Genomic DNA, 13,899 nt, shown 5'->3' with positions numbered 1-13,899 from the left:
TACTTTTTTTAATTACTACTATAGAATACTTGCTAATCTTCATCATAAATGTTTTAAAAATTTAGCCAAGGATTTTTTTTCCCCCACCTCTCAATTGTGATGGCCCATGTGCTTTGGGGAAAAAGCTATAATTTATATTGGGGTGACAGTCCCTCTAAGAGCTAGGTTTCTCTCAAATAGAAAAGCAACTTGCTTCCATCATGTGGTAAAGCTACCTGGCAGATAAACAATAGTAAAAGATGATGAAACAAGAAGTTAATTATAGTGGGGAATAGATTTCAAGCAGTTAGAACAAGCTGGCTGCAGGGAACATCTCTTTCAAGCAGAATTCAGTTGATATTCTGTGGGATGGGTAAAAGGGTTTATCGCTTGATAGCTGAAGGACTTAATAACTTGGACATAGCTAAGGTTTTTAGTATTTGTGCTCTTTGATTTTTAGTAAAATACTTTTGTTTTAAAAAAGTGAACCTCGTTGTGGTTTCAATCTTTTAGATCTCCAAAACAAAAAATTAAAACGTTACTGGTCTCTACTGAAATTGTAACCACAATTAAATCAATTTATTTCAGATGTGTTGCTTCCAGGATATTCTAAAGGAAAGGCCTTTTCCTGTTTCTGAAACAAGTCAAAGATGTTTTATACCGAGCAATATATTCAACCATTCACTCAGCACAGTGATAGGGCTTGCACAAAATAGTGATGATAATTGACAAAAGGATTAAAGGAGACATTAGAAATAAATTATTGACTGTGGTTAGAGAATGTGGAATTCTCTATCGCAAATTGTCATTGAGGTGCAGAACTTTTTTTAAAAAAGGAATTACATGGGCCCTTCAAACAGGGATAATAGATATAGGAATTAACTAGGGAAATTAAATTGGACCATGTAGCCATGTGGAAAATGTCAGCACAAACTTGTAGCCAAATTACCCATTTCTGTGCTGTAGCATTCCATGACTCATGATCATTAAGTCCAACATTGATGGGATGATCCCTGCACATGTCCGACATATATCAATGATTTGGATGAAATATTTCCGAGTTTGCTGACGACACAAAACTAGGTGGGAATGCAAATGGTGAGGAGGATGTTGAGAGACTTCAAGGTGGTTTAGGCAAGTTGAGAGAGTGGGTAAATACATGGCAGATGCAGTATAACGTGGATAAGTGTGAAGTTATTCGCTTTGGTAAGAAAAACAGAATGGCAGAGTATTATTTAAATGGTGATTGGGAAATGTTAATTTACAAAGGGATCTGGGTGTCCTTGTACCAATCACTGAAAGCAAGCATGCAGGCTCAGCAAGCAGTTAAGACAACAAATGGTATGTTTGCCTTCATTGCAAGAGGACTTGAGTACAGCAGTAAGGATGGTTTACTGCAGCTATACAGGGCCCTTGTGAGACCACACTTGAGTATTATATGCAGTTTTGGTCTCCTTACCTTTGAAAGGATATACTTGCCATAGAGGGAGTGCAGCAAAGGTTCACCAAACTGATTCCTGGGGTGGCAGGGTTGTCGTATGAGGAGAGAGGATACGATACAATCTCAGGATATGGGTTAGGCCATTTAGAGCTGAGATGAGGAGAAACTTCTTCACTCAGATAGTGGTGAACCTGTGGAATTCTCTACCACAGAGGGCTGTGGAGGCCAAGTCACATAATATATTTAAGAAGAAATAGTTGGATTTCTAGACTCTAAAGGCATTAAGGGCTTTAGGCATATGGCATTGAGGTAGAGGATCAGCCATGATCATATTGAATGGTGGAGCAGGCTCGAAAGGCCGAATGACCTACTCCTTCTTCTATTTTTTCTATGTTTCTAACATGAAGTGGTTTGGATAGGTTTGACCTAGATCCCAGTGGGAGTACATCTACTGTAGAACAAAATAAACGAGTTGCCTACAATTGCATTTAAAAGGTGTTAAGGATCATTGATGTGAGAAAGAAGTTCAGTGAAGCAGAACAGGGTGCCTTTGTAAGATTAAGGCATGTTGCTGAAGCAAAACTTTACTCTCACTCTGGCAGCCTTATGTTGAGTGTTTTTGGAGTATTCAATGCTGACGTTAGCTGGCTAAAATTATTTTCAATTTTCATTAATGGCATCTTTCACTGTCATTTTGGGCCAGAGTTTCATGTGAGGGGGTGGGCAGCCAGAAAGATGCAGTGGGAGGCGTCACAATGTCTCACTTCCATTCCCAACTCTGCCCATTCTCGTAAGGCTGGGAGGAGAGCAGGGGTGAGGGTGGAAAATTTGTCATCCTCACCATTAATTGGGTGCATTTAGATAATTAAGCAGCTCCTGAAGAGTTCGCCTTCTCAGGTATCAACTTTTCCCTGGAGCGGGCAGCCATTGAGAACTACGTAAAGCTTGTTAGGAACAGGGCTGACAGTGTGGTTGAACATTGCTTGTTTCTCTGGTGTCCTATCTCCAACCCCGGCCTCTAATTGGCCATCACTCCAGGCCCGTTCCCAATTAAACTTGCACCTCCACCAAAATCAGAAGCTTTTGGGTTCCAGTTGGAAACAGAATTAACTCGAAAATGAACCAGTCTTCCAAATACTGTCTCCTCAGCCAAAATCTGGCCCTTTGTGGTTCTTTCATCTTGAACGACAGTAAACTTGAAACAGGTCAAAAATTTTTTTTTAATTAAATTTCATTCATGGGATTTGGATGTCACCGGCAAAGCCAGTATTTATTGCCCAACACTAATTGCCCTTGTGGGAAGGTGTGGTTAGTTGCCTTCTTGAACTGCAGCAGTGTAGTGTATGCACTCCCACAGTGCTGTAGGCAAGGAATTTGACCAACAACAATGAAGGAATGGCGATAAATTCTGAAGTCAGAATGGTGAGAGAGACCTGGATGGGTACTTGTAGGTGGTGATATTCCCATGTCCTTTGTCCTTCTGTAAGGATCTTTGGATGGATACCCAATTGGAATCAACCCAATTCACCAGTAATTTGGTTTTAACTCTCAGGTTCAAACAATAGTTTAGGCCCACAGGGTAAGACAAGACTGTTCAGAAAGTGAATTCAAAGAAATTTTATTTAAAGAGAAATACAAACTAGTACAGAGTTGTAATATAGGATTGTGAAGTTATAATGCAGAATTAGTTATGTGCAAATGTATAAGAATCATACATCCATACAATTAAACACCAGTTTCAATACACAGTGCATATGTCTGTAATTAAAATCATTCATCATCCTTTTCCTACACTGGACTAATTTTTAACAAAAAACCCAAAAAGGAACACAAGCATACTTATCACATCCAACAGACCTTCACGACTTTCAATGAATTCATCAGTTCCACAAAAGTGTATATTTGCTTCCTTCTCTGGGTGTCAGAATGGGGTTAATCCCTAGGGAGTGTCTAAGATCCTCCCACTTCACATGCTAATAGTGCCTTATCATCCTTTGATTGGCTGACATATTATTTTAATTTAGCTTAATTAATCTTGATAACAGAACAATGAACACTGTTTCCTTAATATAATTTCAAACACACACCTTATGTAATTTGTACAAACTTTTAGTTTCTAAATTTTGTTCTAATCAGAATTTATGATGTTCCTTGCAATCATTTTGTGTCTGCTTCTTAACAAAAATGCACATAAAATTCCTTTAGGAATATGCCTAGTCTTAATTTGTGTAATTTAAAAATCGAATCCTGCGATAAAACTACTAATTAATTAACAGTTCCTTCATTATAATTATAACTGAGGCTTATCTTATCTAATTGTTGTTGCTGGGCTGAAAGTTCTCCTTATCTGTTGTTGTCATGGCTACACACATCAGAATGCAAGGTCATTTGTCTTAACATATCTGAACTCTATTTTATGGTCAGGTCATTAAGCTTAAAAGAAAATAGTTATACATGCCTAAATAAGTTTTAAGAAATTATTAAAACTTAAAAAAGGTGAAATAATACTTATAAACACAAATGTGTGAATGTTCAGTGCTAGCTCTGCTGATTAGGGTTAATTAATTGCCACCAAGGTACATTTCTTTCAATTAATCTGATGTCTCTTACAATAATGCTATGTACAGAAATACAAAGTAATTGTGCTGAATTTAACAGAAGTTTGTAGGTTTTCAAAATTGCAGCGTCATGCATTTTAAAAAGATGACTTTTAAAGAACTTTTAATTTTAGCCAAGCATTTTAAAATAACTATTGATTCATTTAAAGTCAATTAAAATTAATTGAGGTTCACTACCTTAAAATTATTTATTGCCAGCTTGCCCAATTCACTGTCAATATAACAATGTATACAATGGTTGCTGTCAAGAAACCATATGTTACTTCTAAACAAGATTTTAAAAAATCCAAATAAAAGGTGTGGCTATGGGTACCCGCATGGGCCCCAGCTATGCCTGTCTCTTTATGGGGTATGTGGAACATTCCTTGTTCCAGTCCTACTCCAGCCCCTCCCACAACTCTTTCTCCGGTACATCGATGATTACTTCGGTGCTGCTTCATGCTCTCGTCAGGACCTAGAAAAATTTATTAATTTTGCTTCCAATCTCCACCCCTCCATCATTTTCACATGGTCCATCTCTGACACTTCTTTTCCCTTCCTTGACCTCTCTGTCTCAATTTCTGATGATAGACTGTCCACCAATATCCATTACAAGCCTATCGACTCCCACAGCTACCTCGACTACAGCTCCTCACACCCCGCTTCCTGTAAGGACTCCATCCCATTCTCTCAGTTCCTTCGCCTCCGTCGCATCTGTTCTGATGATGCTACCTTCAAAAACAGTTCCTCTGACATGTCCTCCTTCTTCTTTAACCGAGGTTTTCCACCCACGGTCATTGACAGGGCCCTCAACCGTGTCCGGCCCATCTCCCGCGCATCCGCCCTCACGCCTTCTCCTCCCTCCCAGAAACATGATAGGGTCCCCCTTGTCCTCACTTATCACCCCACCAGCCTCCGCATTCAAAGGATCATCCTCCGCCATTTCCGCCAACTCCAGCATGATGCCACCACCAAACACATCTTCCCTTCACACCCCCGGCGGCATTCCGTAGGGATCGTTCCCTCCGGGACACCCTGGTCCACTCCTCCATCACCCCCTACTCCTCAACCCCCACCTATGGCACCTCCCCATGCCCACGCAGAAGATGCAACACCTGCCCCTATCACTGCTTGCTTGTACCTACAACCACCCACTTCCTCTCTCCTCACCGTCCATGGGCCCAAACACTCCTTTCAAGTGAAGCAGCATTTCACTTGCATTTCCCCTAACTTAGTCTACTGCATTCGTTGCTCCCAATGCGGTCTCCTCTACATTGGAGAGACCAAACGTAAACTGGGCGACGGCTTTGCAGAACACCTGTGGTCTGTCCGCAAGAAAGACCCAAACCTCCCTGTCGCTTGCCATTTTAACACTCCACCCTGTTCTCTTGCCCACATGTCTGTCCTTGGCTTGCTGCATTGTTCCAGTGAAGCCCAACGCAAACTGGAGGAACAGCACCTCATCTTCCGACTAGGCACTTTACAGCCTTCTGGGCTGAATATTGAATTCAACAACTTTAGATCTTAAACTCCCTCCCCCCATCCCCACCCCGTTTCTTCCCCCTCCCTTTTGTTTTTTTCAATAATTTATATAGATTTTTCTTTTCCCACCTATTTCCATTATTTTTAAATCTACAACTAATACCTTGTCAGTCTTTCCACCCCACCCCCACTAGAGCTGTACCTTGAGTGTCCTGCCATCCATTCTTAATTAGCACTTTTCTTAGATAATATCACCACCTTCAACACCTCTCTGATCCTTTTGTCTGTGACATCTTTTGATTATCTGCTCCTATCACTGCTTGCTTGTACCTACAACCACCCCACCCTCAACTTCTCTCCCCCCGTCCCCACCTTAAACCAGCTTATATTTCTCCCCTCTCCTAACTACACTCAGTTCTGTTGAAGGGTCATGTGGACTTGAAACGTCAACTCTTTTCTTCTCCACCGATGCTGCCAGACCTGCTGAGTTTTTCCAGGTAATTCTGTTTTTGTTACTTCTAAGATGGCTTCCTTTGGCCCTGATAACTTATTCAGTAAGTTTAGCATGAGAATGATTGGTTTTAACTAAAACTTACTTCTAAGTAAGCTTAGACGGTGAGTGATAGAGATCATGGATTTTGGAAGTGTCAAAGAAACCTTGGCGAGTTGCTACTGTGCATCTTGCAAAATACATATGCTGCAGCTACACTGCACTGATGGTGCAGAGAGCAAATGTTTAACAATGTGAATGGGGTTCCAATCAAGTGAGTTACTTTAAGCTGATGTTTCTCTGTCAGCCATAGCTCAGTTGATAGCACATTTGTTTCTGAGTCATAAAGTACCGGGTTCAAGTCTAGGACTTGAGCACAAAAAGAAAAAAAGGCCAACACTACAGTACAGTGCTGAGGGAGCACTGCACCAGAAACCCCACGTCAAATGTGACATTAAATCAAGGTCCCATCTGCCTGTTCGAGTGGATGCAAGGGATCTCCTGGTACTATTCGAAAATGAAAAAGGGAGTTATCCTTGCCAATATTTACCCCTAAAATCAACATCACAGAAACAGATAATCTGATCATTATCACATTGCTGTTTATGTGGGAGTTTGCTATGTACAAATTGATTGCCATGTTTCCTACATTACAACAGTGACTACACTTCCAAAGTACTTCATTGGCAGTAAAGCACTGAGATATCCGGTGTCATGATAAGCACTACAAATGTTTTTTTTTTAAATAGTGTCAAGCATCTTGACTATTTTTAGAGCTGCACTCATTCTGACAAGTGGAGAATATTTCATCACACTGTCTTATACTTGTAGATAGTCAAAAGGTTTGTGGAGTCAGCAGTTGAGTTACTTGCCACAGAAAATCCAGCCTCTGGTTTGCTCATGTAAGCACAGTTGTGTGGCTGGTCATGTCCAGTTAAGTTTCTGGTGAACCACAGGATGTTGATGGTGGGTTTCTGGCAATGGTCATACCATTAAATATCATGGGGAGATGGTTAGACACTCTTGTTGGAGATGATCATTGTCTGACACTTGTGGCATGAATGTTGCTAGCCATTCATCTGCCCAAGGCCAGAGGTTGTCAAGTCCCACTGCCTGCAGGGAAGGACTGGTTTATTACCTGAGAAGTTGCAAGTAGAAATCAACACTGTACAATCATATCATCCCCAATGTTGACCTTATGGAGCGAAGGTAATTGATGAAGCAGCTGAAGATGGTTCTCCTGCAGCGATGTCCTCAGGATGAGATGATTGGCCTTCAACAACTACAACCATCTATCTTTGTTCTAGGTATCCCTCCCTCCAACCCCCTCGATTCTCATTGACTTCAATTTCATTACAGTTCCTTGATGTCACACTCTGTCAAATGCTGCCCTGATGTCAAGGGCAGTGCCTCTCCCCTTCATCTCTAGCATTAGGTTCTTTGTTCAAGGCTGTAAATGAGATCTGGAGTCAAGTGTTCCTGGCGGAACCCAAACTGAACACATGGTGAATAAGTGCCGTTTGATAATGCTGTCAATGATACATTCCATCACTTTGCTGATGATAAGAGTAGACTTATATGGCAGTAAGTGGCCAGATTGAATTTTTCCCTATTTTTTATGGAAGGGACATATCCAGGCATTTTTTAACTTGAGTGTTATAGCTGTATTGGTACAGTTTAGTTAGAGGAGTGGCTGGTTCTGCAGCACAAGTTTTCGGCATTACACCCCAAATATTGTTGGGACCCCACAGCCTATACAGTGCACTCAGCCATTTCTTGATATCACATAGAATAAATTGAATTGGCAAGATTCTGTAATGATGGGCACCTTTGCGGAAGGCCAAGATGGATCATCCACTCAGTAATTCTGGCTGAAGATGGTTACAAGATACTCAGTCTGGTCTTTTGCATTCACATGTTGGGCTCTGCCTCATAAAGGCTGGAAATGTTCATGGAGCCATCCACCCATTAGTTGTTTAATTGTCCACCACCATTCACGACTGGATGTGGCAGGGCTGCTAAGTTTTGATCTGATCCACCTGTTGTAGAATAGCTTAGTTCCATCCATGTCATGATGCTTCCACTGTTGAGTATACACGTGGTCCTCAGTTGTTACTTCACTAGGTTGGCACCTCATTTCTAAGTATGCCTGATACTGCTTTTGGCATGCTTATGCTCTTTATTGAACCTGGCTTAATGGTAATGGTACAGTCAGGCATATGGGGCAAACAGTACCTCACAGATGTCTAGTTTTTAAGACATTATATTTGTTCTGAGTCTATCCCATTCAGCATGGTGGTAAAGCCAGACAACATTGTGGAGGGGGTGTTCCGTTTGAAAACAGTATTTTGTCGCCACAGGGTATGCAATGGTCTCTCCTTAAAATACTGTCAAGGTAGACTGAAGGAGAGGTCAACTAGATTTTTTCACTTTTGCAGGTTCTGTCAGCACTTGCCACAGGTCCAGTCTGGCAGTTGTTACAACCAGGTGAGGAGGGGTCAAATGACTCCCATTTCCCCACTCCTCTCTTGACCACAATAGACACACACACACAAAATTAGATTACAGAGCGGGAGGATAGATTAAGCAATTTAAAGTCCAGTAAAGTTAAAGTGTATATGACTCTTGAAGGTTGGTGACTTGGCTGGCTCACTCGGTCTTGATTCTTCTGCGACTCATTTGCTTGTGCAGGTCAGCAGAGAACACAGGTGCTTAAACAAAGGTTAGTTGGCTTGTCACATGACCCTCTTTTGCCAATGCCCAGTGACCCAAATATGGTTATGGTTAATGGATTCCAGTTGCCTGTCTTACATGATTAGATTATGCCTGGGCACATTCCTTTCATAGCCAGAGTCCCATTGTCCAAGTGATTACATCTAACGGTTTGCCTCCACTCAGTTGAGTACTCAGGTGATTGTCTGGATGATTTATTAATGGGGTAGAAGATGGCCCCCATTCATTCTCCAAGGCAACTGTTCCTGGTGAAGCTTTACAAACAGATTGTCTCCATTTCAATGGACTTGGAATTTAGAAAGTACAGTGATCATTAACCGCAATTTCAACTCATTGGAAGATGGCTTTAGTCTTTTTGAAAATCCAATTAGTGGTTTCCACCCAATAAATTCAGTCATTTTTTTTATATAAAGTATTACGTCATAGCTGTGGTATGCCCTTTAAGACTCTACCAGCTCAGAGTAGTGGTACTATTGAGCCACCCTCGGTAGTGTACATTGAAGTCACCCATCCAGAGTACATTCTGTGCCATACCCAAGTGTTTCTTCTATGTGTGTTTAACATGGAAAAGTAACGACTCATCAGCTGAGAGAGGGCAGTAGTGGTTTTCAGCAGGAAGTTTCACCTACCATAAGCCCAGGTACTGGCTGGAATGGTTCAATAATTACTATAGTCTTTGACCTTAAGAATGAATTTAGAAACCACTATTTATGTGGTGAATCATTGCTGTCAGAAAGACAACAAAAATTGGTTAGTCTAGTGAAATGTACGCTTCATTACATTTATCTGAATACTAGTGTACAAGTATTAACAGGTTATTCTAATGTGCTGTCATTTATTGTATTCTGTAGAACGAAAACATTTCAGACAGTCGGATCGGTTTACTTTGTGCTGGGAAAAGTATCAGCTGCTTAGAGATTCTCTAATATGAAGCATGAGATGATTTTACAATTCATACAATGTTGGGTTGGTTCATATCTCAACAATTCAACATCAGGCCGCCTTCTAATTCAAATCATTATAAGTAACTGGTTCTGACCCAACTGCTCTTTGTTTTAGTATAACTAGTGAATCTTCTCTACTCATATTTGTGAGTAAACATGAGTCTGAAACATGGTTATAATGTTTAGTTGCTAATATGACCTCTGTTTTAAGACAATTGCTCTCAATAGCTAATTCCTGGTCAGCGTACCTACATTTACCATTTGAGGTCTGCTTGTAAATTTCAGGTTACCGGTCAATCACTTGCCTTTCTCTCTCTTACACATTCAAAGTACCAAAATAATGTGTGATATCTGTTGTGTAATAGATGTAATGGCCTGGAATGGAATATCTTTGATGCTGAACTGCCAGCCCTCTGAAACGGATCACAACTTCAGGGTTTAGTGTAAACATCAATGAACATGGTAATCCTGAAGTTACAATGTCATTGACTGTTCCACCATACAAGGCTACGCCATGAATGCCCCCACCCCAGATTAGTGAAATCACTTGATGTGGCATCAACATCCCTATTCCACGCTCAAATCACTGTTAGGAACACAATAAAAAGTTATACCTTGTTTAATCAGGCGTAACTGGGTTTAAACACAGATGAGAGTAATAACCATTGCTGAATAGTAGATTTGGCTCTAAAATAAAAATGTTATATTTATGGAGTGCTTTTCACGATAACTAGGTAGCTACCTAAATAGTTTCTACCTTCAATCCATGTGTACGTTACAATTTTTATTTTGCTCAATGTAAATTTTTTAAACAAGTTATCTTATTTTAATGTCTTTCATTTCCTGATTGACTGTCAAAATTCTCTAATGTGATTGGCTGCATGGACAGCTTGATGATATACTGCAGCTCAACATTGGGAATCTTCACTAAAGAACACTACAATCCACTGCAATATGAGATGAGGTAAAGTTCTCATCACACCAATCACTAGATCTTTCAACGAGCCTGAGACAAGCAGCAAGCATCCAAACTTCACCGCTAATCGCAAAATCCAGGCTAACATTTTAACGTATGCACTAATTGACCCAAGGAGAATACAATTATGGCACATAATGTAAACCATTAATCTCCAACTGTCATTAGTATTTGTTGACCAGAAAATAGTGCAGTGAATGCAACGTTTGCTCATTCCCCATAAAGGATGTTCCAGTTTGTGCTGTTCGTCAAAGGTACAAGAAGAATGATGATCAGAATTTGCTTTGCACTTGTCGAAGCTCTCTCATGAGAAGCTTTTGCTAAGTTCTGGATGTTTTAGGTATGCGCCCTTTTAGTTGTGGAATAGTGCATGGCACATGAAGATGTGAGTGAAATATGAAGTATCTTTAAGAAAAGAAAACACACATGCACTTGGGCTGTTTGTGAGCAGTAGCTATAATCCAAAATTCCTGTAGCAAGATTTCTTCCAGGATATTGCTTCAAATCTACCAAGAAAACTTATGAAATTCAATTTAATCTCATAATACATGGTCTCATACAAGGCAAAAAATGATCAAAAGTTACTGCATTGTTATGGAAACTGCTCGCCCAACATATAATGGCCTACTCCAATCCAATGATATATGTGTTCTTGCAAGTCAATTATTACAAAGTTCAAAAAAAGGAAAACATCAGATGGACTTTCAGCAATACCCAAGCAGAATATCAAAATGAGACATTGGCACCAAGTCAAAGTACAGCAGCCCCCTCACTAACATTTGAGGGTTAGTGTCCAAAGTGGGAGAACAGTTCTATAGAACAATGAAACAACAATCCGATTATAGTCATACTCACTGATCCATCATATCCACCAGCCAACATCCTACACACCTCCATCATTATCCCTGGGTATGTCCTGCTCCACCAGCATATAAAGCCACCAGAAGTGTAGGTGTCCCTGGGAGTATTCCAGATTGACTTTGAACCCATGAAATCACGAGGCCTCAATCAAATAGTGCTTAAGAAAGCCTTTTTCTGCTGATTTCCTAATGTCTGTCAACTGATGAATCAGTACACCTCCATATTTAACATAATTTTGAAGAAACTCTTGACGGAAGCAAGGCAGAGAATGTGCTCTAACTGGAGGACTTCAATGTCCACCATTAAGAGTTGTGAGGTAGTATCACCATTAACTGAGGGGTATATCTGTCAGGTTAGATTTATGCAAGATGGAGAGTGAACCCACTTTATCCTTACAATCTCCTGGTTGCAGACATCTCTGTACACAATAGCGGAGGTAGAAGTGACTGTCTCACAATTCACACGATGCCAAAGTCTCAGCTTTACAGTAAGGACATCCTTATTGTGTAGTGTGATACTACTGCAATGCTAAGTGAGACAGATTAAGCACTGATCTCGTAGCCTAAAACTGGGGAGATGGAGGCACTGTAGGTCATGAGCAGTATAACAGAATTATATAAAATCATAAAGGGATTCAATTTCCTAACCAATATCTCCTCTCTTCAAGTTAGAAATGTGGTTGAAAACTCACCATTTGTCTGAAAGAGTACAACTGCAACACTAAGTGGACACCATTCAGGATAGAGCACTTCACTTGATTCTTCTCTCCTGTTCTTTTGAATTCAACATACAATCCCTCTATTACACTCCCTGTATCCTTGGTGCACTGTTGCTGCAGTATATATAATTTACAGGCTGCATTACCTCCCCTAGGTTACTTTACATTACTGATATAACCACGGGGGTTTTAATCTTCATGTAGACTAAGCAGACCAATTTGCAGGAAGCATGGGAGAAGAGTACTTGGTAAGTACAAACGATAGTTTTCTAGATCAGTATCTCGAGGGACCAACTAGAGGACAGGCTATTTTGATCAAATGTTGTGCAATGAGAAAAAATTTGTAATTAAAAAAATGCCAACTGTCAGCAGACAACACTGGTCCACAAGCTGCAACACCAGCCAACCATTGTGTGCTTTTCAATAACCCCCAAAAGGCAGTGATTAGCCAATCAATCTTTGCCAACCAAGGTCACCAGGATGAGAGAGACCTCAAGGTCATTAACTGCAATAAGACCTTCTTTCAGTCACCTAATCATTAAACAGGACAGAAGCACTGGGAATCATTTTATTTCAAAATTCACTATGATCTAATTGACCTTGTGGAAATGCGTTATTACTGCCAAACTAATGCATTCATGGGCCATGTAATGCTTTAACACAAAGCAAACACTGAACTGATCACATTTACTTGCTTGTACCTGTAATTAGGATAAAAATATGATTTCTTGCTGTAACTAAAACCAGAACAAGTTAAAGTGTTCGGTATGGGCTGTTCTCTGTAAAATAAGAGGAAAAATTCATTGAAAGTAGTTGCACAGTGTGGCAGCAGACATTTTTCCTCTGGATGGATAAGTTAAGGTGGGAAAAATGTTCCCTTTTTTTATATTTAGGTTCTGATGTTGTTATTCATGGTACAAGTTAATAATAGTCAGACACTGTGCCCAACATTCAAACGCAGACTCCTCTATTTATTAGGTCAACATTAAGACTCCTTAGGCAGCACCTTCCAAACACACGACCACTACCATCTAGAAAGACAAGGGCAGCAGATGCATGGGAACACCACCTGGAAGTTCCCCTCCAAGGCACTCCCCATCCTGACTTGGAAATGTATAGCCATTCCTTCACTGTCGCTGGGTCAAAATCCTGGGACTTCCTCCCTAACAGCACTCTGGGTGTACCTACACCACATGGACTGCAGCAGTTTAAGAAGGCAGCTCACCACCACCTTCTCAAGGACAATTAGGGTTGGGCAATAAATGCTGGTCCAGCCAGCAACACCCACATCCCATAAATGAATTTTTAACAAGTCATGTTGCCACTCCAGAATTTTAGTCTGGAGTCCTTACTAACTGAAATTACAGTTCTAATACAGAAACTTGTCTAATTATATTCAGCAGGCAACTGCTGCAGGTTCTATTCACTTGTACCAGAAACAGGGGACTATAATTTATAGCTGAAGTGGTTCATAGTCAACCCCACCATCTTTACCAGATACTTCATCAAAACTGAAAGAAATAGATGCGCAGATACCTGAATTAGATCCAGGATGCCCAGTTCACTCTCTGAAGAATCCACACAGAAGACAAAATACAAAGTTGCATAATGTCTGTAAATAAGTTTGTTATCTGCTCCTCCAATTAACCTAAAACAAAAGAAAATTACAGAAAACAAA

At 40.4% G+C, this 13,899-nt stretch overlaps 1 protein-coding gene across 4 annotated transcripts in view; it reads right to left on the bottom strand.

The window, feature by feature from the left end:
- ap3s1 (adaptor related protein complex 3 subunit sigma 1) overlaps window positions 1-13,899 on the bottom strand; it is a 79,002-nt gene that overhangs the window by 44,766 nt on the left and 20,337 nt on the right. For all 4 annotated transcript variants that reach the window (XM_078566484.1, XM_078566467.1, XM_078566492.1 and 1 more), the window contains exon 3: window positions 13,758-13,869. In XM_078566484.1, the coding sequence (XP_078422610.1) occupies window positions 13,758-13,869 (112 nt within the window). The remainder of the gene's footprint in view (window positions 1-13,757; window positions 13,870-13,899) is intronic.

The sequence above is a fragment of the Cetorhinus maximus genome, chromosome 2 (genome assembly GCF_964194155.1).
Source record: "Cetorhinus maximus chromosome 2, sCetMax3.hap1.1, whole genome shotgun sequence".
Lineage (NCBI taxonomy): Eukaryota > Metazoa > Chordata > Chondrichthyes > Lamniformes > Cetorhinidae > Cetorhinus > Cetorhinus maximus.
This window is presented reverse-complemented; position numbering and strand designations above follow the sequence as displayed.